The sequence below is a fragment of the Heterodontus francisci genome, chromosome 32 (assembly GCF_036365525.1).
Source record: "Heterodontus francisci isolate sHetFra1 chromosome 32, sHetFra1.hap1, whole genome shotgun sequence".
Lineage (NCBI taxonomy): Eukaryota > Metazoa > Chordata > Chondrichthyes > Heterodontiformes > Heterodontidae > Heterodontus > Heterodontus francisci.
Window position 1 is genome coordinate 10,265,194 of NC_090402.1, and position 26,584 is coordinate 10,291,777.

The window sequence follows — 26,584 nt, forward strand, 5'->3', positions numbered from 1 at the left end:
TTTCTCTTTATATAAAGCCCCAACAAACAGTGCTTGTGAAGAAGACAATGTTAACCTACTGCTGCACAAATGCCACTTCGTTACTTTACTCTGCTTCTCCTTTCTTATTACTAATGTTATCTTCTAAGGCTCGGTTTTACAGTGTTATGACTGAAGTTATTTGCTTCCTGTACTTCTATTGCCTGATACTTACTACTTGTGGGGGGTGGGGGGGTGGGGGGGGGGAGGTGAGAGGATTGAAATGTATAAACGTAGCAAGTGAGAGAAGCTTGTCTTTATCCGACTACTTGATGTGAATGATCTTCCCGTGGATTATCCAGCCCGCTTTGCGAGTGAGCGCAGGAGTGGGAGGTTGCTGGCCAAAAGCCACGAAACTCGGTCACTTTAAAGGGACATGTGGGACTGGCTGAGCTTTGCCGCCACTTGTGGCGCCCCAAGCGAGCTGGGGAGGGAAAGAAGCTTCGCTTACTTGCAGTGTCTCCCAGCCGTCGGGCAGAGAGCAAGAGGCCGCAGATCTAGGAGATCAAGCGCAAGATTCCAGAGGCGGACATTGCCTGCTTGCTAAAAGTAAGGAGACAAGGGTTTGGATTGCAAGCCATCTCGTTTACTGTTCAACTTTTACTGCAAAGCTGTGCCTTTCGGATCCTCCTTAGAATGCTTATGTTGATCAACTTAGTATAAAAAAAACTATTTTAATTAAGAGACAGGTGATTATTTACCAATTATACATTTTTATTTTCAAATTTGGGGAATGGTGTGTTTTTTTTTTAGTGATAGTCCAAGAATCATCGTAAACTTTAATTCTTATTTTTTTTCTTCCTGTTAACCTTAAGAGTTGGTTGACTTTAACTTGCTCGTCATGCTTTGTGTGAGGGACAGGTCAATCCCACCCTTTTATTTCCCGTATCCATTAAGTTAGTGCTAATCACTTTATTTGTACAGTAATTATAAAAACGCTAAGTCCTTTTAAAAGGAGAAAGGATATTTGTATCTGTAGCTCCAGGTTTTTTTTTACAGTATGTCTGCTACAGTAATCATAATAATAAAAAGATGCTGGGAAATGTGGGTCATTTGCTTTGAGTATTATGTTTATATATATGTATATTTTTTTAAAAGCTTGCAGCTTTTTAATGTTGAAATTCAATAGAGGGAGTCACCCTGAAATTTGGGGAGTGGGGGTGGTAGTAAGGTTTTCTCTTCAGTAACACCAGGTGTTGACATTTAACGGTTGTGTGGGTTTTGTTTGTCTAAACTTTAAGTCCAGAGCCACAATTCACAAGAGAGTTGAGAGTTCGCTTTACAGCTTACATCTGTATCTGCTCTGCCCTCTCTGTTGGCGTCAATAATTGTTGGAGCACTTCTTGCATTAAATCATAACGTCTATTTGTTATTTCCTTCCAATTCATTGTCCAAAAGTAGCCTGCTCATTGAGTCCTGTTATGGATGGTCATGCATCTTTCTTTATTAAGACACTAGCAACATCAAAGGAGCCAGTGGCCATAAATACAGCTTCAAAGGAGCTCATATTTAGCTTTAGCTTTCGCTGTCCCCCTACATCTTCTGGATGGCCGACAGTGAACTGAAGGCAGCGATTCCAAACTAGGGTTTCAGATCCCTGGCTGTAAACTTCTCACTCTTTTACTTTGTGTTTTATGCATCGTCTGAACCTCCACTATTCAATGGTGGTCTTGTACGGTATTCCATGTTAATTCACTACTCCAAGAGGTATCCAGTATTACTGCATGTACTATTATTACTCCTTGTGGTATCTGCCAACTGCATCAAGGTTTAGTTTACAAAGTTGCATAGAATTACATATATGTTAGTATCCATTCAATATTCTGTAATATCCCAGTACTCAGCAATGTATCCACATGGTATCATTAGTCCATGTAGAATCTGGTTAATAATCCACTATGTCATCTGATATAAAATATTACTCCACTTGACAACTGGTAATACTTAGTTTATTTAAAGGAAAGAAAGACTTACATTTTTATAACACCTTTCACAACATCCTAAAATGCTTTACAGTCAATGAAGTACTTTTGAAGTGTGGTCACTGTTGTAGGAAACACAGCAGCAAATTTAAGTACAGCAAGATCCAACTAACAGCGAGTGATAGTGACCAGATAATCAGTTGTAGTGTTATTGATTGAGGGATAAATATTCGCCAAGATACTGACAAACCCGCCTGTTCTTCTGCAAAATAGTTCCATGAAATCTTTTGCTTCATCCAAAAGACAGCACCTCCGACAGTGTAGTACTCCTTCTGTATTGCACTGACGTATCAGCCTAGATTATGTGCTCGACTGTCTGGATAAGAGTCACAGCTGACACTTTCATTTTCCCTCTTTTTTTTTTCTTTCATTTATTTTAGGATGCTGGCCTCAATTGGGCTGTAAAATAATGATGAGTGTTTTATACATACGTGATATGGTGGTTAGTTGATAAGATTTATGAATAAGTCTAAAGCTCTACAGCAATTATTTTCCCCAATTTGGAGAGTGAATGTTATTTTTGTTGCTAACTCATAAAAGGGACTAGAGCCTAAACTCCTTTTACGCAGATAGACTGACCCCATTCTCAGTCAATGGTTTAGTAGGCAAAGACAGTTTCTATTTTGACCCTAGTTTGTTTTAAATCATTTGCATCTCCCTAAAAGTTATAAAAGCAAAAACATAATGCAACAATCCCTTCATGACCTCACTCCTCTCTCTCTCTCTCTCTGTTAGCTCCTCCTTCCCGACAAACATCTGAGAACATTGTGCATCTCCAATTCTGGCCTCTTGTGCATCCTGCATTTCCTTTGCTGCATCATTGGTGGCCCTGCCTTTATCTGCAAAGATCTAGAATTCTCCCCCTAAACCTCTCCGCCTCTCTATCTGTCTCTTCTCCTTTAAGATATGAACTAAAACTCTACCTCTTTGACCAAGCATTTGGTCATTTATCCTAATGTCTCCTTCTTTTACTCGGTGTCAATTTTTTTTGTCTGATTACGCTCCTGTGAAGAGCCTTGGGTCGTTTTATAACATTTAAGGTGCTATATCAATGCAAGTTCTTGTTGTAGAGGGAGAATAATATCGCTTAGACAGACTTTCTCACTGCCTGTATAAGAGTTTATGGGGTGTATTTCAAGCTGCTCCCAGAACTAATGCAGCACATTTTAAGTTTGAGCACCTAATGAGCCCTTTATTAAAGTTCCAGAGCTCAGGAAGCTCAATGTACTGGAGCATTGTTGTGCAGTGTCATAACATTGGAGGATACAGATTTAATTTCTCACTTGTTCCTTATGAGGAGATCAAGTGCATCCCCATGAGTGCGAAAATCAAAGATACAATTGTTCCCAATTTGCTTTGTCTACCTTTTAGTGTCTAACACAACAGAATCTATTGAGTTCTGAAAACAGAGCCTTGGCCTGGCAGTCCTCTTGGTTGCAGGATGTGCACTGTGGTGGAAGCTAAGAGAATTTTGAATGATTTTGAGAAGAACTGAAATAGAGATTGTCTTTCCTTGCTAGGCCATTGGTTAAGAATGGGGTCAGGCTGATTGTGTGGAAGGGAACCTGGCTGTTTGATCTTATAAATAAGAATATAAATCAGGGTTATGTGATCTGAGGATTACCTGTGGCCCAAAGCACTGACAATCCATCCCTCAAAGCCCAGGCAATGGTGTCCTAATTTTCATATATATTTATTGTTCTGCTTGAATTTTGTGGTCAAGGAGGTTTGAAAAGAATTGTTCTTAGAGTGGGTGCCTCATTGCTGTATAAATTCTAAACCAGATGTGTCGAAACCACACCTGCCAAATGGAAACATATCAATTTCGTCATATGGAACACTATTTGAACTTTTACTGGACATTAAACATAACTTGTTGAAAAAGACCACAGAGCTGAATGGCTGAAAACATGGCTGCACATTTATATTCTGACAGATGGTTGAATAGAGAGACAATGGACGTGCTCCCTGATTCAATGAGCAAGATTGGGCTGGGCAACAGTTATGATCAAAAGACATTGAAAGCCATTTTCTGTGTAACAGCCAGCACTCTACCCTACTGCACCCCCCGCCCCCACCCCACCCAACCCCTCCACCATGTGTGTCTAGTAAGCTTTGAAGAATAAATAACCCTCGCAAGAGATGCTGTTTCAAACCAGGAGCTGGTCACATGACTAATCTGCTGGACAACCTGGGAATTGATTGAATTATGCCTCATGGAAAAGTTTGGGGCAGGCTGCAGTTGAACTGCAAGAAGAAAGCACTGCTGTGTACCTCTCTCTCTCTAGCAAAGTTCCAGGGACCCATGGAAGCAACTTAAGTCTCAAGACAGAAGACCCCTGCAGCCTTCTGGTACCAGTGAAGTTTGAAAGTGTGCACTGGGCCCCAACGAGAACTGCAAGCCTTAACTCCAATCAAGGTCTTTACATCCAAACCAAAGACAGTAACTGAATTCCATTTACTACTCCAAATTCCCCCCTCTTAATTCTTTCTCCCTCTCTGTATCTATTTGTGTGTATATTTATCACATATGCATGCTAGTGTGGTTGCATGATGTATTTTTAGTAACTTTAACTGAGTTAAAGTTTTAGGGTTAATAAACTTACACCTTTCTTATTTAAACCTGAGAAAACCTGTCTGATTGGTTCATTTATAATTACAATTAGTGTGCAGTGAGCAAGGACTCACTGAGGTGAAGCTAAAAACACTGTGTTTTAAAAGTTAAACCCTGTTATGGCCAAACCAGGAAAGGGGCCAGAGGGGAGCCTGAGACCCCTTCCTCACCCGGTCGTAAGACAGGACACTGAGATCTGTCAAAATCAAACTGACAAGAGTGTGAATTTAAACTCTATGGGGAACAGCTTGACTATGTGCGATAGTGTAAAACAGGTGATAGCAAGTTGACAGCCAGTGTTACATCTCTCCTGATTTTTATTTCCATGACTTCATTGAAAATCGAGAGAGATGATACAATCTACCCTCATATGTGGCCCTGAGAGTACATGATGAGCACTTATGTGGCCCATAATGACAAAAGCTTAGACATCCCAAAATAAAAGGCAGATGATTCTTAAGGACAAATTAGTTTGGCCCTGAGGAACGTTCAGTTCTTAAGAATGCTCACGTCAGGAAAAAGGAAAGTGAGCAGTACCTCTGGATCAGTCATGGAGGAGGGAGGAGGCAGGGGGGATGGAGTGTAGCAGATGCTTACTGTAGACACAGATCCACATATCCCACGTTAGTGTAGGTCTTCAGTGATTGCTGGGCAGCCCAACACAAGGGGCATCCATATTAGATGGTGTGATGCCTACCCCGAAATCCTGCCAACTGGGAAACTTGTAGAGTTCCTGGGGGGCAGACTGAGGAATGGCAGGTTGGCCTCCCATGTTGACTTTAAATTGTTCTGCTCACTTAGCCTTCCCCGCAAGTCCTATTTGAACTCTCTGGTTGCTGGTCTGCATTGGAAGCCTGAAGTCTGAAGTACTCAATCACCCAGGCCAGACTTGTGGCTAAAGGGCCTAAAGCTGCCTTTTACATTTCTGGGTTAATTGCCAGCCCTAGGTCTTGTTTGAGCTGGGCCTGTGCCAGGTGAGCCTGGGTTATGCAAACGGCCCAGGGCGGCAACACTCTATAATGCCCTGGGCAGGAGAAGGGTGGAAGAGAGCCTCATGAACATCAGCTCGACTGTCTCCAAGCATTTAGCAGTCAATGTGTGTGACACTTGGATGAGGACATTTGCTTGTTAAAAGCCTCTTATACTCCAGATTTTGCATCCTGCTTCAATTTTAAAATTTGCATCTTTGCTTTCAAATCCCTCCATGGCCTCGCCCCCGCACTATCTATGTAACCTCCTCCAGCCCCCAGAACCCTTTCAGAATGAAGGGTTCCTCCAATTCTGGTCTCATGCCAAATTTTAATTCCTCCGAGTAAGAAGTCAGCACCTAAAGTTTTCTATTTGATCCCTGGGATTGCTACACGTTACCTCATTATTAGGCAGGTAAAGGTACACTCCAGGCCACAGGGAGAGAGCTATCAACTATAGGCATGGTTTGAGACTCTGAATCCAAAGTAAAATATCTGAAACAAAGTCCAAAAATACAACACATCTCTTCAAGCCTCCTCAACTTTGAATGACTGAGGAATAAACAACACACGGTGTTGAGAATAAATTACAGAATGAGTTTTTAAAAAAGTGACAGATAAACTGCAGTAATACAGTATAGCAGCTCACACTATTTTTACAGAATCTTTAACTCGTGTTTCCTCCTTGGGTACAGAAATAGTGAAAGATGTGATGCTTCATTAATTAACTGATAAGGTTATGCTGGACTGGTGTCTTTTAACTCTTTATGTGGGAATTTGTATGACCCACAGAATCTTGACATGCCACCTCCTCGCACTGTGGTCCAGTGGTATGAGCAGAACTGGCAAATTAAGAAAGATGCTCAAGACACGTCACTGCCCCACCATTGGTGGCCATGCCTTCGGCTGCCTAAGCACAAAGCTCTGGAATTCCCTCCCTAAACCTCTCCACCAGTCTCTCCTCCTTTAAGATGCTTCTGAAATGCTACTTCTTTGACCAAGCTTTTGGCCATCTGTCCTAATATCTCCTTATGTAGCTCAGTGTCAATATTTGTCTGATAACGCTCCTGTGAAGCACCTTAGGATGTTTTACAACATTAATGCAAGCTTTTGTTGCTGGCCGAGAGTATGGAAATTGGGATTATAGGCAAACCAAAGATGTTCATCGACAGTTAGATCAAATTTATTAACTAAGCATTCCCCAGATATGACACCCCAGCCCATTTCAATGTGTTACTGAGCACTGCACCTTGATAGATTTCAGGGCAACACCGGCAGTCTGTGCCAAATGGTTTCTACTTACTTTGCAATGCAAATATGTTTGCATAAAATACTGCCTTTCAAAAGTCACCTTTTGCATACCAGACCACAAAGTGAACTTGTTTCAACAATGGAGATAGCAAGCCGGCGGAAACAAATTTGAAGTGACCAATCACTGTTGGTAGATATTGAAAATAAGTTTCTTGCAATCTGAACAGTGGACTGGATTCTTCGTCACCATAAAAGCTATTGAAGGGTCTGAAAGGTCACCTGTGATAGAAAGTTTCTGATCTTTATGATCAGCCTGAGGGATAGAAATGTGGGTTTGCCATGGATGTCTAGGTGTCAGCTGTGGCTCATTCGGTAGCACAGAGGTAGTCAGAAGGTCCTGTGTTCAAATCCAACTTCAGGGACTTGCACACTCCCAGTGCACTACTGAGGGAATTTCGTACAGCCTTTGGGTCTCTCTATTCTGGCTTGCATTGCTGTGCATCACTGGAATCACACCTAGTTTGGGGTATGAATGCATTTAGACCCCATTAACGCTTCTCACTCAGGAGGATTCCCCCCACTGAAAGCAACTGACTGAAAATGACAAATGGGGTTAAACCTGGGGCTCTTAGACCCATAAGATAAACTTTATATCGTTAGCAATATGGGTCCTTTATCATGTGAGCTATTAGTAAAATGTAATACGCACAGAGTGTTTAAAAATTGAGCAATGCCTCCTGAGAAAATTATTACTATAATTATCTTCAACTTGGTAAAAATCTACTTTTCATTTAGCTGTCAGCTTGGCTCAGTCAGTAGCGCTCTGGCTTCTATGTCAGAAGGTTATGGGTTCACTACAACAATAGCTTATATTTATAACATGTCTTTAACATCGTAAAACAACATAAGGCACTTACAAGAGCGTTATTGGACAAAATTTGACACCAGGCCACACAAGGAAATATGAGGACAGGTGACAGAGGTAGGTTTTTTTACTCTAGCCATAGTCCCAAAGGACCATTGACATCTCTCCCCATGAGAGAGAGACAGTTGGTGATGTATAGTTTGAAGGTCACCACACCTCAAGCATGAGGTAAAGCGAGGAGGCGGGCCTCCATGAACTACCACAGCTAGTAGGGGGACTGAACCCACACTGTTGGTGTTTTTCTGCAACATACTCTAGTTGTTTAGCTAACTGAGCTAACCAAGGAGTGACTTAAAGGAGGAGAGAGAGGTGGAGAGATTTTGGAAGGGAACTCCAGAGCTTAGGGCTTAGACAGCTGAGGGCATGGCTGCCAATGCTGGCATGATGGAAACTGAACAAGTGCAAGAGGCCAGAATTGGAGGAGTGTGGAGATCACAGAGGCTTGTGGGGAAATAAGCACATATTGTAGAGTGACATGCCAGTGGGAATGCTGCATTGTTGGATGAGATGTGTAACTGAGGCCCCATTTGTTGGTTCAGGACAGTGCATATTAAAATCCCATGGCACCAGCTGAGGAAAAGCTGGGTGTTCTTGCCAACATTCTTTTCTCAAACAACACCACTGAAAGATTAAAATAGATTAATTGTTTGCTCATCTAATTGCTTGTACAAAATAGTTTCCATCGTTATACTCTGGAAAGCCAGTTGATGGAGGATGGTACTGGAGCCAATCTTTGCTCAGTCTTAAATTTATTTACAGAGTGAAACATTACAAGCATACACCTCCTAACTCAACCACAGCACAGATTCAATGAGTGTCTCTTTATATGTGCTCAAATGAAACCCCAATTTATGTCCACCACTTGCATACAATTAAACACAATTAATATACAACTAACGTCCATCTTTGTCTGCATGACATTGCTTCAAAGTAATTCATTGTGTGTGAGCCATTTGTGAGTTGTGATGAGATATTGTATCAATGCAAGTATCCAATCTTCTTTTCTTAGACCATGAACAAGGCAAATAGATATGGAGCAGGAATGAGCAAGTTATAGCTATCATTGACGCATTCGAGCCATTTTGGATGGAGAATTCAAGTAGGCTTGATGGTGAGTTAATCCTAGCTTGTAGCATAGGAATTAATTGAAGATAATCAATTTTCAGTATGACATAAATGCTATGTCCTCTATAAGACATATTGAAAATAAACAATGATGAGTACTATGTTACAATTTACATGTTGGTTATGCTATTTTAAGTTGAACAATTTAATTTATCCAGAATTATACCCCAGTCACAAGTTGATCAAAAAGAACCTATGCAAATATATAGAAACATTAGGTCAAAGGTGAATAAAAACCTAAATGACAAGGTCTTGATTTCCATGCCGCTGACCCCAAGTCTAATATTGTATCATATGAATGTGCAGAAATTGACGGGCATGAAATGACCAGCTGGCCCATTACGCCTGCCCCACACTCATGTGATGGCTGAACATCGCAACTAAACACATCCTCCCTACCCAAATCTTTCCCTCCTCGCCCACAACCATGTAATTTCCTGGGAGAGGGGGAAAAACAGGGTAATAAGGGGAAAAATACACCGGAAAATTGCTCTCCAACCCCTCCAGGCGATCGAAATCAGTCCCGGGAGATCACATGGACTAAGTGTTATCAATAATGGCACTTACCTTCTATATGATATGATCTCTGTTCCAGTCCAGTCCAACTTCCTTTAGCAGGCGTAATTTCTGTGCTATGTCTCCTGATAGGGGCCGTCAATTTTTATACCACTAATCTCAGTATCACGAATTGACAAATGACTGGAATTCCAACCGCCGTTTTCCAAAATGTTGCAGTGTGGTGTGTTTTTTAAAGCATGTTTACCTGGTTCTGCCCATGTTATTTTCCAGAAGTGGACTTGGCTTGGGACAACCTTCAAGAGGCCAAATCAGTGGTGAGTGCACTGTCCTCAGAAGGTGACGTGATGCATTATTGAAAGAAACAATTATTTCTATTACCCCATAGGAGATATTGGGAGTAAACTTTCGTCTTTACTTCCCCCCCACCCCCAAATTTCCAGCCCTGTGTAGAAGCTGCCCAGTTTACATTCCATTAGCTACAGACACTGCGGCAGATTCCAGATCCCTCATTAAGGACGTGCTCTAACTGTGGAAGGAGTATCAATTTGACTAAATATGACAAAAATACAATCTCATCCCAACCTTTAATACTGCTTTTCACTGTATAAAATGCTGAAACTAAATAATTTTCCCACCACACAGCCTACCAGCAGGGGAAAGAACAGGGTCGTGAGACCTGTTGGATAGCTCTTTTAAAGAAAAGAGATTAGGGTGAAAACTACAAAAAAACTCTCCCATTCTTTTCTTTCTGTTCCTGCTCTCTCATAAACTTGATGATTATTTGTATAATCTTCTTTGGCCTCCTTATCTCGAGAGACAATGGATAAGCGCCTGGAGGTGGTCAGTGGTTTGTGAAGCAGCGCCTGGAGTGGCTATAAAGGCCAATTCTAGAGTGACAGGCTCTTCCACAGGTGCTGCAGAGAAATGTGTTTGTCGGGGCTGTTACACAGTTGGTTCTCCCCTTGCGCCTCTGTCTTTTTTCCTGCCAACTACTAAGTCTCTTCGACTCGCCACACTTTAGCCCCGTCTTTATGGCTGCCCGCCATGTATAATATTAACCAGCAAACAACAGTCTGTGTGTATTCAGAAGGAAAGATATTTTTTGAGCAGTGTCCTTGGTTTTCTTGAGCTCAAGAGGTCAGTGGAAAGCCCTGTGACATGTTGTACGTAGATGCCCAAAAAAACATATGACAAAGTTCCACACAAAAGGCAACAAGTTACGTTCAAGGATACGGGGGATTCGGGGATTAAGTCTTGGGAATGCTTAAAAAATTCACTGAAGGGAAGAAAACAGTGGGACTAGTTAGAGGAATTATGTCAGTGTTGGGAAAAACAGTGGGGAGCCCCAGGAATCAATGTCAGGAAGAGGCAGTGTGAGTCACCTACACTGGCTCCTGTTTTGGCAATGCCTCAATTCCCTCTTCCTTGTTTCCAAACCCTTCCATGGCCTCTCCCCTCCCTATCTCTGTAACCTCTTCCAGCCCTAGGACCCTTCTAGATCTCTGCACTCCTCCAATTCTGGCCTCTTCCACATCCTCAATTTTAATTGCTCCACATTGGTGGCCATGCTTTCAGCTACCTGGGCCCTAAGTCCTGGAATTCCCTCACTCAATCTATCTGCCTCGCCACAGTGCTTTCCTTCTATAAGACACTACCTTTTTGACCAGCTTTCTGTCATCTGTCCTATTATCTCTTTATGTGGCTCAGTGTCACATTTTGTTTGATAACACTCTTGTGAAGTGCTTTAGGATGTTTTACTACATTAAACGCACTGCATAAATGCACATTTTTGTTGTTGGTTCATAGAAACATAGGAACATGGGAAATAGGAGCAGGAGTAGGCCATTTGTCCCCCTCAAGCCTGCTCCACCATTCAACTAGATCATAGCTGATCTTCTACCTCAAAGCCATTTTCCCACACTGTCCCCCTATCCCTTGATATCTTTCATATCTAGAAATCTATCCATCTCTGTCATGAACAGACTCAATGATGAAGCCTTCACAGCCCTCTGGGGTAGAGAATTCCACAGATTCACCACCCTCTGAGTGAAGAAGTTCCTCCTCATCTCAGTCCTAAATGGCCTACCTCTTATTCTGAGACTGTGTCCCCTGGTTCTAGAACCGCCACCACCCCCCCCCCCCCCCACCCCCCACCCCAGCCAGGGGAAACATCCTTCCTGCATCAACCTTGTAGAGCCCTGTATGAATTTTGCATGCTTCAATGAGATCACCTCTCATTCTTCTAAGTGCTAGAGAATATAGCTTTTAATACATTTGCCTAACAAAAATCTGCCTATCTCAGTTTTGAAATTTTCAACAGACGACAGCCTCAACAAAATTTTTGAGGGAGAGAGTTTCAGATTTCCATTATCCTTTGTGTAAAGATGTGCTTCCTGACATCATCCCTGAACAGCCTCGATCTAATTTGCCCCCTGTTCTGCACTCCCCACCGGAGGAAATAGTTTTGTTCTATTTACTGTATTAACTCCTTTAATCATCTTAACCACCTCAATTAGATCAACCCTTAATTTTCTATGCTCAATGGAATTCAAGCCCAATCTCTGCAACCTTTTAGCCCCGGTATCATTCAGGTGAATCTGTACTGTAACTCTTCCCAGTCCAAGGTAATCCATCCATAGGTTTTGTGCCCAGATCTGAATGCAATAATCCAGATGCGGTCTAACCAGAGCTTTTTAAAATTGTAGCATAACTTCCTCCTATTTGTATTCCAGTCCAATTCCTGAAGTAAGTGCGGAGAACAAGAACTGAACAGGTTATATGAGCTGTTAATTTGTAATAGTTGGCAAGTATTTTGACTTGTTCCAAGTATTCAGTGTTTTTCTTCAGCTGATGAAGTGGTTTTAATGTATTATATGTATTTGGGTCAGACTAACCCAGCTTGGAATCTAAGCTAACAAATACGTCAAAATGCTAAGTTACAGAAAACAGTGTTACTATTGCAAACAATCTATCAGATGCCCTTAATATATATAATGAAGTGTGCATTGTGTAGAGCAATCATATAGTCAAAGGCTAAGTCCTGTCTGAATTATACTCCCATTGCAGCCCAATAGCTGCTGTATGTTAATTGAATATTAACATGACTGGGCTTGCTCACTTTTCCGGACTTTGGCTTCTTGGCAGAATTTGCAACAGTTGCTTGCCAGAACCAATGTGACTCAGTCACTGTGCAAAAATGAAACCCTCCCAGGTTTTTGTTCGGCTGTAAGTTTGAGACCACTCGGATGGATTTTTTGACTTCTTTGTTGTCTGTCCCTCCTGCCCTCTCATGGCACCCCCAGCAACATTGATAGATTACATAGAATTGCATAGAATGTGCAGTTCAGAAACAGGCCATTCGGTCTAACTGGTCTCTGCCGGTGTTTATGTTCCACACAAGCCTTCTCCTACCCCTTTTCATCTAACCCTTTCAGCGTAACCTTCTATTCCTTTCTCCCTCATGTACATATTTAGCTTCCCCAAATGTTGGGACCCTTGCTCTTCCTGATATTTATTAATGACCTGGACCTTGGTGTACAGGGCACAATTTCAAAATTTGTAGATGATAGGAAACTTGGAAACATTGTGAACTGAGAGGAAGATAGTGTAGAATTTCAAAAGGACATAGACAAGTTGGTGGAATGGGCGCACAAGTGGCAGATGAAGTTCAGTGCGGAGAAATGTGAAGTCATTCACTTTAGTAGGAAGAACATGGAGAGACAATATAAAATAAAGGGAAGAACTCTAAAGAGGGTGCAGAATATAGGGACCTGGGTGTATTTGTGCATAAGTCATTGAAGGTGGCAGGACAGGTTGAGAGAGCAATTAATAAAGCGTACAGTATCCTAGGCTTTATTAATAGGGGCATAGAGTACAAGAGCAAGGAGTTTATGTTGAACTTGTATAAGACACTAGTTCGGCCTCAGCTGGAGTATTACGTCCAGTTTCGGGCGATGTGAAAGAGGGCAGAAAAGACTCACAAGAATGGTTCCAGGGATGAGGAACTACAGTTGTGAAGATAGATTAGAGAATTTGGGACTGTTTTCCTTTGAGAAGAGAAGACCGCGAGGTGACTTGGTAGAGGTATTCAAAATCATGAGGTGTCTCGACAAAGTAGATAGGGAAAAACTGTTCCCACTCATGAAAGAATCGAGAATGAGAGGGCACAGATTTAAAATAATTGGCAAAAGAAGCAAAAATGACATGAGGAAAAATCTTTTTCATGCAGCGAGTGGTTAAGGAATGGAATGCGCTGCCTGAGAGTGTGGTGGAGGCAGGTTCAATTGAAGCATTCAAAAGGGAATTAGACTGTTATCTGAAAAGGAAGAATGTGCAGGGTTACGGGGAGAAGGCAGGAGAATGGCACTAGGTGAATTTCTCATTCAGAAAGCCAGTGCAGACACGATGGGCTGAATGGCCTCCTTTTGTGCTGCAATGATTCTGTGACATGCATCTATGCTGCTTGACTCAATTACTCTAAGTTCCACATTCTAACCATCCTCTGGGTAAAGAAGTTTCTCCTGAATTCCCTATTGGATTTATTGGTCTTTTTTGGCCTCCTTGTCTCGAGAGACAATCGGTAAGCGCCTGGAGGTGGTCAGTGGTTTGTGAAGCAGCGCCTGGAGTGGCTATAAAGGCCAATTCTAGAGTGACAGACTCTTCCACAGGTTCTGCAGATAAAATTGGTTGTCGGGGCTGTTACACAGTTGGTTCTCCCCTTGCGCTTCTGTCTTTTTTCCTGCCAACTGCTAAGTCTCTTTGACTCGCCACACTTTAGCCCCGCCTTTATAGCCACCAGCTCTGGCGATCGCTGGCAACTGACTCCCACGACTTGTGATCAATGTCACAGGACTTCATGTCGCGTTTGCAGACATCATTAAAGCGGAGACATGGACGGCCGGTGGGTCTGATACCAGTGACGAGCTCGCTGTACAATGTGTCCTTGGGGATCCTGCCATCTTCCATGCGGCTCACATGGCCAAGCCATCTCAAGCTCCGCTGGCTCAGTAGGGTGTATAAGCTGGGGATGTTGGCCGCCTCGAGGACTTCTGTGTTGGAGATACGGTCCTGCCACCTGATGCCAAGGATTCTCTGGAGGCAGCAAAAATTGAATGAATTGAGACGTCGCTCTTGGCATGCGTTGTCCAGGCCTCGCTGCCGTAGAGCAAGGTACTGAGGACACGAGGCTTGATACACTCAGACTTTTGTGTTCTGTGTCAGTGCACCATTTTCCCACACCCTCTTGGCCAGTCTGGACATTTATTGGTGACTGTCTTATATATATGGCACGTAGTTTGGGTCTCCCCTCTACATCTGCCCTTGTTAACTCAGGAATCGAGTCTGGTTTGCTCCTGGTCTAATCACCAGTGAATGTCACCCAAAGGCCAACAACTTTTGATGCCTAATTAATCTTTTATGAATCGTTATACTATGATTAAAACTTCTGAATCCATGGAAAATGTAGTTATAGTTCATAAAGGCATTCAGTAGGTAGGTGCAGAGAAACTATTTCCTCCTGCGGGGTATTCTGGAACAAGGGAGTACAATCTTAAAACGGTAACTCTGCTTCTCTCTCCACAGATGCTGCCAGACCTGCTGAGTATTTCCAGCATTTCTTGTTTTTATTATCTTAAAATTCGAGTTCGGCCATTTAGGAATTATATCAGGAAGCACTTTTTCAAGCAAAGGGTAGTGGAAATCTGGGATTTGTTCCCCCAAAAGACTGTGGATGCTGGGAGTCAATTGAAATTTTCAAGACTGCTAATGGTAGATTTTTGTTAGGTAAGGGTATCCAGGGATATGGAGCAAAGGTGGATAAATGGAGTTGAGGTACGGATCAGCCATGAATGTTGGAACAGACTGGAAGAGCTGAATGTCATGTTCTACTGATGACAATGATGAAGATCTTCATCCTTAATTCAGATTCTTTGTTCTGTTTTCATGTTCCTGTCAGCTTCACCCATCTGTGGTGCATGCCTAGCAGTTGAAAATGAAGCATCAATTGTCCCGTTCTCCTGCCAGAATTACAAGCTGCGAAAAAGCAGCGTAAATGGCAGATGAGCATAAATTCACCCTCCCTTGCCCACAGCAAACATGAACCCACCATCGTAATAGAGGTCTCAGAGCAGGTTACTGCAGTAATTGAATCTATCTGGAAGCTCTCCAGCACTGCAACACCACCCTTTGAATCTGGTGCATCACAAGGCTGCAGCCTGGGGGAGTCCAGTTAATTTTTTAGACCAGAAAATACTTTCTTGCTCCTGGCAGGCCTCACAACAGCTCTTACATTGAGTTGAGTTTGTTTGGAACATGTCCTCACTCCGTGCACTGGGAGATCACATTGACAATAACAGAAAAATGTGATCATTCCCTGCTCTGAAACATGACCTCTGGTTTCACCCCAAAAGGAAGTCTTTACTCCATTATCAAATTCTCATCCTTGCTTTCAAATCCCGCCATGGCCACTCTCTCTGAGACCTCTGTGCATCCCCAATTTTAATCACGCCACCATTAGTGGCCATGTCTTCAGCTGCCTAGCTCCTAAAATCTGGAATTCCCATCCTAAACCTCATCACCCCTCTCTCCTCCTTTAAGGTGCTCCTTAAAATTTATTTCTTTTAATATTTAATACTTTAATATTGGGCCTGTATTCTCTAGAGTTTTGAAGAATGAGCGCTGACCTCATTGAAACTTACAAAATTCTTACAGGGCGTGGCAGGGTAGACGTGGATAGGATGTTTCCTCGGGCTATGAGTCTCAGAATAAGGGGCAGGCCATTTAAGATTGAGATAAGGAGGAATTTCTTTACTCAGGGGCTGGTGAATCTGTGTAGTTCTCTACCCCAGAGGGCTGTGGAAGCTCAATCATTGAGCATGTTCAAGACAGAAATCAATAGATTTCTGAAAACTAACGACATCAAGGAATATGGGGATAGTGGGGAAAAATGGCGCAGAGTGGATGTTCAGCCATGATCTGTTTGAATGGTGGAGCAGGCTTGACTGGCCGAGTGGTCTACTCCTGCTCCTATTTCGTATTATCCTATGATCCTGTGATATTTCCGCATGTGGTTTGGTGTCAGATTTTGACACTCCTGTGAAGCATCTTAAGATGTTTTACTATGTTCAAGTTGTTACTCAAGTGGATACATTTCTGGAATCACATCTCATTCTATGGAACTCTTCTGATGGTGCCGTTTCTTGGATTATTCACTGTTGCTGTGCACCTGCTCATAATATGCGCTAGTTTGCCATTTTTTTTAGATCACCCGGGTTTTGACCTGAATCTTCAGCTTTTTCTTTCCTCTTTTTCTGCATTTGCGAAGTGTTTGCAGCATTTTTCTAAGGCTTTCTTTTCTGTTTCTGGATGTTGTTTCCTTTCACTGTTTCGGTGCTGTGGTAATTATCTCTAGCTCTACCTGTCACCTGGTGAGCTCTCTCTCACCTGGATGTGTTGACTCAGTTTCACAAACCAATAAAAACAAAATACGCACGGAGTTATTTAAGCCAACCTCCCAGAACTGAATGGATCACATTTACTTTCTTTATTTAGAGCCACAATACCTTCTTTCTTTGTGCACAGTAATTGTCCACAAATGCAGCTTTATCTTTGTGAGTGGTTTTGTTCAACTGATTGGCTGTGTCAAATGTTCTGTATTTTGTTTTGTTAATGTTCATCAGTGCGTCTAAAATATTTAATTATATCTGTAATCTAGTAACAAATCTTCCATCTGCATGCACTTCTCGTCCACACTACTTGACTTTCTGTGTTTCTATTTTTTCCTGCCAACTCTCCATTGTTATTTCCAACTTTTCCTAAGTGCATATTGAAAATGTAAAGCCGTTACACTATAATTGCACTCTCCTGCCAGTAGTGCAGGGAAAGGTTGGGAGTAGCGAGGGAGAGGGAGGGAGATGGAGAAAAGCAATGAATATAGATTTATATTTTAATTTCTTAACTTCATCTCTATCTCCTCCCACTGTCAAGAGGGTGCAGTTACAATGTGACAGGTTTACATAGACAGTTTCCATTACAAATGTGGACATAAGAAAAAAGAATTGCATTGAAATAGCACCTTTCATGATAACAGAATGTCCCAAAGCACTTTACTGTCAATGAGGTACTTCTGAAGTGTAATCACTGTTGTAATGTAAGAAATACAGCAACTAATCTGCCCACAGCAAGGTCCCACAAACAGCAATGTGATAACTGACTGGGTTATCTGTTTTTGTGATGTTGATTGGTCAGGACACTGGGGAATAAACTCCCCTGCTCTTCTTCGAAATAGTGTCTTTGGAGCTTTTACATCCACCTGGGAGGGCAGACTTGGCCTCGTTTTAATGTATGATTCGAAAGACAGCAATTCTGATAGTGCAGTACTCCCTTAGTACTGCACTGGGATTTGTTATGTACTCAGTGAGACCTTTAATGTTAAAATATGAGATATGAATTTGCCAACCAATTTAAAGCATTACACGACAAAATTTCACGTTTTAAGACTTATGATGACAACTAAACTAAAAGAAATCCCCATTAACTGCATAGTACTTTGCAAGATACTGATACCCCAAATTATAAAAAAAGGTATTTTCTTTACTTATTTAAACACTTGAAAACCTCACATCACACTTATACGGTATGCAGTCCTCTTTGATGGTGAAATCTCTGCATTAAAAGTCCCAAACTTCTCCCAGTTGCAATGGGTTAGATCTCTTAGACCTTTCTCAAAGTAAATGTCCTCTTTGCTCATTTCTCCGCTCAATTTTGATGTGGATGTCTGTGAATGAGGTGATTCCTAGTGATCCTGTTGGTCTTCTACTTCTCCACAAACTTCAACTTTCAAAACAGCTTCAAGTCTTTGCAGTCTTTGACTGCATCAGTTTTTTCTGATAGCCTGTGTTCCCTCTCTCTCTCTCCCTTGCGGCTACCACCTCTGGTTGTCTTACTTTCTTCCAGCCTGCTCTGAAGCTGCAACTGTTGGTTTCCTTTCTTACAGCCTATTCCTTCAGAAAATTAGTTAAGTTTATCTGTAATCAAAAGTCAATAGCTCATTGTCCTTTTCCAATATGCAAAGTCTGGTTTTAGCAGAGTCACCTGGGCATTTCATTGCTTCCAGGTATGAGCAGTTGCCATGTACTTTTTTACATTTTTATTTGTTTAGAGATACAGCACTGAAACAGGCCCTTCGGCCCACCGAGTCTGTGCTGACCATCAACCACCCATTTATACTAATCCTACATTAATCCCATATTCCCTACCACATCCCCTCAATTCCCCAACCACCTACCTACATTAGGGGCAATTTACAATGGCCAATTTGCCTATCAACCTGCAAAGTCCTTTGGCTGTCGGAGGAAACCAGAGCACCCGGCGGAAACCCACGCGGTCACAGGGAGAACTTGCAAACTCCGCACAGGCAGTACCCAGAATCGAACCCGGGTCGCTGGAGCAGTAAGGCTGACTGCTGCGCCACTGTACATTTGCATTCTCAGTATCACTGACTACTTGTTCACGATCCGATAGTCTGGGAGGGTGAAACCCATTGTTCTTCAGGTGTTATTCACCTGCATTTTCTGCTTTTCAAAAAAGACTTTGATCGGGAATCTTTGTTGTCCTGGTAATGAAGATTTCAGTCTTGTCTTTAAGCAGAGTTGATCTGAGGTTAGCTGACTTTGCTGACTCCATCTGAAATTTTAAAAAAATTACAGTTTTAAGACGATAATCATGTTAAAAGTCCAGCACTCATAATAGAGTGTCAGTCTTGATTTTTATGCTCAAGTCTCTGGAGCCTTCTGAGTGCCACCAGTTGGCCCATGGCTGACATACATAGGAGTTTCAAATGGAAATACAAAAAACAGCAGAGGATATATGACTGAATTACAAGCACAGGCCCTGATCCAAGTATTACTCTTTCCTATATATAACACCACTTCATCTGAAGGCCACACCTAGTCTCGAGTCCTTGTGTATGGCACCATGGGAGATTGACTGGTTGTAATTAAAATTGTTCCACTCTTCTGGGTACATTATGGTAGTAGTTTGGGATTAATTTTTCTCTTTCCGCTTGGCATATTACATAATGCAGCAATAAAATCCATGGTATATTATTGCTGACTGCACTCTAGGTCCTGGTTGACAACAAAATACAGAACATATGATGCTTCCCACCACTAAAAGAGTGCAGTCATACTTTTGGAGTAAATATGTGGAATCAAATCTTCCCAGAATAATGACCCATTTCTTAATAGCTTATACAAAAAATATAACTCACAAATATAGGGGGGTATGGTTTTAAAATTGGGGGTCACCCTCTTAGGACAGAGATGAAGAGAAATTTTTTCTCTCAGAGGGTTGTGTGACCTCGGAACTCTCTGCCTCAGAAGGTGATGGAGGCGGGGTCATTGAATAATTTTAAGACGGTGATAGATTCTTGTTAGGCAAGGGAACCAGTGGTTTTTGGGGTAGATGGGAGTGTTGAAGTTGAAACACAAACAGATCAGCCATGATCTTATTGAATGGCGGAGCAGCCTAGAGGGGCTGAATGGCCTACTTCTGCTCCTAATTCGTCTATTCGAATGTATAAATTGGAATGCAACAGCATAGGACCAAAAACTGCAGAAAGATTCATGGAACATTGAATATGGTGATTACAAATCTTGTGACTTCACATTTTTGGTTGTGACCTACATTTTTGCCTAGCAGAAGTAAGCCTGTTTAATTTTAAGAGCTGTGTAGATCTTGGCTTTGTGCGATAATGTAAATCAGGCCTCATCAGTCAGCAGCCTATTGAAATCAGTGAAAATAAAAATGGGGAGAGATGTCAAACAGTCTTCCGACCTGCTATCATCTGTTTTACACTATCACGCAAAGTTGAGATGGACCTGATTGTATTTTGAATATGCCAGCTCTTTCGTAGACTCAGTATTACGAGGATAATATGCATGGCACCGACTTCTTCAATTATCTTGTTCATTCCCAGTTACAGCAGATTGAAAACAAGTTGAATTTTGAAGAGGTTGACCTCCTTCCGGATCTGGGCATCCGAAAACGCTTGCAGTCTGAGCCATTTGGTGAGATTAAAGTGAAAGAGGTTTCTCATAGAATAAATCAACACAGATGGAGGCCATTTGGCCCACTTTGCCTGTGCCAGTCCTTGGGTAGAGCTATCCAATTACTCCTACTCCCCTACTCTTTTCCCTTAGCCCTTTTTTTTTCACTTCAAGAATTCATCTAATTCCTTTTTGAATGTGACTATTGAATCTGCTGCCAACATCCTTTCAGGAAGTGCATTCTAGAACACAACAACATGCTGTGTTAAAAACAAGCTTTCCTCATGTCCTCTGGTTCTTTTGCCAGTCACCTTAAATCTGTGACCTCTGGTTACCAACCCATCTGCCACTGGCAACAGTTTCTCCTTATTTACTCTATCAAAACCATTCATGACTTTGAACACCTCTATCCAATCTCCTCTTAACCTTCTCTGCTCTACGGAGAACAATCCCAGCTTCTCCAGTCTCTCCACATAACTGAAGTCCCTCATTCCTGGTAGCATTCTGGAAACTCCCTTCTTGATGCTTCCCTTTTGTTTTAGATCTTTATTGAATGTTTGTGGAGAATGCGTGAGAAGGGAACAAGCCTGGGGACAAAGCATGAAAACAAGAGTGTAAAACCAGCCCTCAAGAAGGGTCTAAATTTATTGCAAGCAAGAAGACCCAAATGACCACCATCTGTGCTAAACCGTCTATGTTTCTCTTCATTGAACAATGTTGAGGGTATTACGGCAATGCATTCACAATTGATCAGGGCTACAGAATACTTTACAGCTGGACAGGGTTGCAGGGTACCTTGCATAGGACTAGATGGCATGGGGTGTATTACAATAGTCTGAAGGGGTAGGGGAGCATTGCTGCAGCTGGTGCATTGACAACATGGTAAATGTATTCTGAAAGGAACATCTTTACTATTTCGCTAGGCATAGTGATGACAGCGAGTTTCTTCACTGCACCTATCAGCAGGGAGCCAACTTAATCCTCGTTAGCCCAAGTTGGTTCAGTAGAACCTATTAAGATTGCACCAGTCTGGCTGTCTCCTGGAAGGTGCACGTGTGAGCTCTTTCTCAGATCAATTGCCATTGGATTGATGCTATTTGTGTACCTGTAGGATACAGGAGGAGGCCATTTATCTCCCCAAGCCCGTTGGGCATTCAGTGAGATCATGGCCAATCTGTGACCTAATTCCATATACCAACCATTGCCCCATATCCCTCAAGACCTTGGGTTAACAAAAATCTATCAATCTCAGATTTAAAATTAATGATTGACCTAGCGTCGATTGCTGTTAGTAGAAGAGAGTTTCAAATTTCTACCACCATTTGTGTGTCGAAGTGTTTCCTAACTTCATTCCTGAAAGATCTGGCTCCAACTTTTAGACAATGCCCCTTAGACCTAGACTAAACCAGTGGAAATAGAGTAGATAGAGAGAAACCGTCAGTTCCCTTTAATATCTTGAAAACTTCAATCAAATCACCTCATAACCTTCCAAATTCTGGGGAATAGAACCCTAGTTTGTATATTATTTCCTTGTAATTTCACCCTTGGAGTCCAGATATCATTCTAGTAAATCTACATTGCACTCTCTCCAAGACCAATATATCCTTCCTCACAGGTTGTGCCCAGAGCTACAGTACTCCAGATGTGGTTTAACCAGGGTTTTGTACAGTTGTAGCATAACTTCTATCCCCTTGTATTCTAGTCTTCTAGATATAAAGACTAGCATCCATTAGCCTTTTTGATTATTTTCTGTATCTGTTCACAACATTTTAATGGTCTATGTACATGGACCCCCAAGTCTCTTTGGACCTCCATTGTTTCTAGCTTTTCACCATTTAGAAAGTACTTTGATCTATCTATTTTAAGTCCAAAGTTGATGATGTCACATTGAAATCCATTTGCCACAGTTTTGCCCATTTGCTGAATCTATCAATATCTCTTAGCAATTTTATGCTTCCATCTACACTGCTTACAATGCTGCCTATCTTTGTGTCATTCGCAAATTTGGATATCTATCCCATCATCTAAGTCATTAATAAGTAGAGTGAATAGTTGAGGACCTTGCAGAACACCGCTGGTCATATCCTGCCAAATAGCCTACCGGCATTTTATAATTAACAGTGCAGCTCGTATCAGTGCTTTGGATTGCCAAAATCCGCTGTGAGTATATCAAGGGGCTGCCACGATGTTGGGAACTAGAAAGCGAGGTGTAAATAGTTTCCCTTGCCAGCTGTATCCCTTTTAGAAAGGGGGTATTGGACATTGTGAAGGCTGGTGTGGTGGTTTCTCAGTTGAGTTTCTTAGTCACTGGCACCAATACTGCATAGTGGGATGGGCTATAAATAATGAACAGGTCCAGGAACATAATGGGCTGGGACATGTCCGGACTTGTTCTGGAGTAAACTGCTGACCTGCAAAGAGAGAGAAAACATTTCAGTGTATTTTCTTTAAAGTTTTCAAAACTTGAAGTGAAAGTTCGATGGGTGATTCAAAAAATCAGCCATTTACCCTGATTGCTCTTGAAGGTCTGATTGGGTTGAATTATACCAGGAGGTTTTTGAAATGGTTACCATGCCAATATAATAGGCTGTTGGTGTGTTGTTGTAGGATGTGATGAAAAGGATACCAGCAGCATTTCAAAGCAAGGAGGTTCTCTACAACGACTAACTTCCCTAAGAAGTTATGGACTGGACAAGCACGTTGCCCTGGGTCCCAAGTGGACCCCTTCCTTAAGCAGGTAATATATTTTGCTTTGCTGTTGATTTAATTGTAGGAATTTGAGGTCGTTCCTGACAAAATCAAGAAAGCAAAAGTTTAAGATGTAAGACTTTGCAAGTTCGGTGAATGAATCAAAGAATCTTACAACATGGAAGAAGGCCATTTGGTCCATTGTGCCTCTGCTGGTTCTATGAAAGAACTATCTAATTAGACCACCCTTCCCCTGCTCTTTTTACTTAGCCCTGCAGTTTTCGCCTCTTCAAGTATTTATTCAATTCTCTTTTGAAAGTTACTATTGAATCTGCTTCCAGCACCTTTTCAGGCAGTGCCTTCCAAATCACAAGAACTCACTGCGTAAAAAAAAATTCCTCATCACCCCTCTGGTTCTTTTGCAAAATACATTAGATCTGTGTCCTCTCGTTACCGAACCTCCTGCCAGTTGGAACAGTTTGTCCTTCTTTACTCTTATCAAAGCCCTTTACCTGTTTGCTGTGGCTTGGTGGGTAGCACTCTTACCTTTGAGTTAGAAGTTTGTGGATTCAAGTCTCACTGCAGGAGCTGAGTGCAATAAATCACAGCTGATGTTTCAGTGCAGTACTTAGGGAGTGCTGCATTGTTGGAGGTGCTGTCTTTTGGATGGGATATTAAACTGAGGCCCTGTCTGTGCTTCAGGTGGATGTAAAAGATCCCATGGTACCATTTCAAAGAAGAGCCGAGGAGTTATTCCTAGCTGATAGTTATCCCTCAGTCAACATCACCAGAACAGGTTATCTGATCATTATCATGTTGCTGTTTGTGGAAGCTTTCTATGTGCAAATTGGCTGCTGTGTTTTGTACGTTACATCAGTGAATAACTTCAAAAGTATTTTATTGGCAGTAAAGCGCTTTGGAATGTCCTGCGGTCATGAAAGGTGCTATATAAATGCAAGTCTTTCTCACCTTTATGATTTTGAACACCACTATCAAATCCCCTCTTACATTTAAAAAGCACCTTTTGTGACCACAGAACAATCCCAGCTTGTCTAATGCCACCACAGTGAGATAGCTGCAACTTGTGTTGTATGATGCAGTCATGTGACTATATGCCAGTCTCACTCTGTAACTGTAACACCAAGAGGCAAGTCCTGTAAATAGGTAGCCCTGAACTGCATATAATAGATTAGCTGTAATAAACCTCTTTGAGACCTTCAACCAACTGGACTTCACGCATATCATTTATGTTGCATCAGACAACATAGAGAACACAATACAGCTTGAATCTTGATTGGTGGTTTAATGATGGGCTTTTGCTTTGACTATCGCTCCTTGCCACGACCTTGCTTAAAATTTCTTTTGTATAAAATAGAAAAATAAGTCGAAAATATGAATCAAACTGAAGTTTAGCACTTGAGCTGCTATTTTGTGGGCACATGGGCCAAGAAATGTGTTAGCATCCAGCCTGTTTTACAGGCGCAAAATAGGCACCTAAGTGTCGAATGTGGCTGGAAAAGCCATGGGCTGATTACTCACTGGAAATGTATCACTGAGCAATACTGATAAAGGCAGAAAAAGAAGCATCCAGGGCTCACTGAATGTGGAGCTGGGCTGGCTCCGTTGCAATGCTGAAGACCATTTCTGACCCCTGCTCATCTCCCTCCTGATCGCTTTCCCCTCCCACTTCACCCAGGGTCTACCTGAGGGCCAACAAAGCAACAACCCAAAATTGAAATCCTCCTCTCCAGCATGCTGTCTGGGGACTCCCAACAGGGCTCTGCAGCTGAACATAATCGTGGAAATGAGGCCCGAGGCCCAGTATCAGGTGGGCTTTGGGCTGACCCATTACAGCCCAGGGGCTGTTCCCTGCACCCTGTTCAAGTCGGCCTGTTTCTAAGCCTTGAGGTGAAATTGCCAGCAATTTTAACATGAAGTTAAACAATCCATCAATCTTATTTTATTAGTCACTTGAATATTTAATCCTTTTAGTTTCATCATTTACTTTCTAATTTTTTCTTCCACTAGCAAATTTTGATTTGGGCTGTGCTGATTCTGCTGCCAGTTTGGAACTGGAGGCTTCAAGTGTGTTATTATGGTCTTATTAAGGAAGAAATGCACAGTGTGATGTGGGACTGATGCGCACAGACAACCATGGTCCCAGGTCAATTGATCCCTATTCTTGGTTTAGTTCACAGAGCTTAAATGGGGCAAAAATAGGGTGTTAAAACTGGCATTCATTTCTCTGGGCTAGGGAAAGGAACAGCAGATTGAGGGAAAACTTTCCAATTCCAGCTACACTTCAGTGGCCTCCATCAGGGAGTGCATGAGCTCGCATCACATCCTGATCCCAAATTGTATATTCCCTGACTTCAATGGGATAAAAATCGGGAGCGGTGTAAGACCGACTGCTGATTCTGTGTCATCCATTAGACATGGCCGCACAACATCAGAATTCCCCACCTTGTGTTCAGATGTCAAGTGAGGACAGATTTGACCAGACTGTGATGCCTTACATAAATTGAATACCCAGCACTCTGTCTCGGTTCACTTTATGAGGAATCACCACATGGGCAAGTTATCAGCCCAGCAAAAGTCAGAGGGCACCGTGCACAACAAAATTATAAAGACTGAACTTCCTATCTTGCCACATTTCGAGTTTGAAGGCAATCTTCTCTTCCCCACAACCCCCCATCTCCACATGAATCTTGCAGCCCACTTCCTTTTAAAGCTTCTATTGGCTGGAGTTTGTCTTGCATGTGCTGTTGTCATGGCTACCTCTTTGCTTTTGTGCATTTTGGTTATCTGGTGATCTGACTCCTGTAGCCCTGTCTAGTAGTTACTGGCCTAGTAATCCAGAGACCTGGACTAATGATCAGGAAACATGAGCTCAAATCCCACTAGCTGGGGAATTTAAATTCAGTTAATTAAATAAATTTGGAATTAAAAAGCTAGCATCAGTAATAGCAGCGAAGAAACTACCAGATTGTCATAAAAACCCATCTGGTTCACTAATGTCCTTGAGGGAAGGAAATCTGCCACCATTACCTGGTCTGGCCTATATGTGACTCCAGACCAACAATGATCTAGTTAACTCTTAACTGCCCTCTGAAATGCCCTAGCAAGTCACTAAGCTGTATTCAAGAAGGTGCCTCACTGAAATGAGAGTGACTGCACTTGATATCAAGGCAGCATTTGACAGAGTGTAGCATCAAGGAGCCCTAGCAAAATTTGAAATCAATAAAAATCGGGGGGAAAACTCTCCACTGGTGGTTGTGGTTGTTGGAAACCAATCATCTCAGCCCCAGGACATTGCTGAAGGACTTCCTCAACTATGTTTAGCTGCTTCATCAATGACCTTCCCTCCATCATAAGGTCAGAAGTGGGGATATTGACTGATGATTGCACAGTGTTCAGTCCCATTTGCAACTCCTCATACTGAAGCAATC

The 26,584-nt window shown here is 42.1% G+C and overlaps 1 protein-coding gene across 15 annotated transcripts in view; it reads left to right on the forward strand.

The window, feature by feature from the left end:
- Positions 1-362: 362 nt before the first annotated feature.
- The window catches only part of LOC137347622 (centrosome-associated protein 350-like), a 157,807-nt gene continuing 131,585 nt past the window's right edge, over positions 363-26,584 (forward strand). For 11 of the 15 annotated variants that reach the window (XR_010968980.1, XR_010968981.1, XM_068012197.1 and 8 more), the window contains exons 1-5: positions 363-567; positions 8,768-8,869; positions 9,673-9,716; positions 20,378-20,468; positions 23,055-23,184. Coding sequence is in view for 11 of the 15 variants with exons in the window: in XM_068012197.1 (XP_067868298.1) it covers positions 8,845-8,869; positions 9,673-9,716; positions 20,378-20,468; positions 23,055-23,184 (290 nt within the window). In the remaining 4 variants the exon portion in view is untranslated. Of the gene's footprint in view, positions 568-8,767; positions 8,870-9,672; positions 9,717-20,377; positions 20,469-23,054; positions 23,185-26,584 lie in introns of those variants that run through there. The other 4 variants (XM_068012198.1, XM_068012205.1, XM_068012209.1 and 1 more) reach the window with 4 other exon arrangements.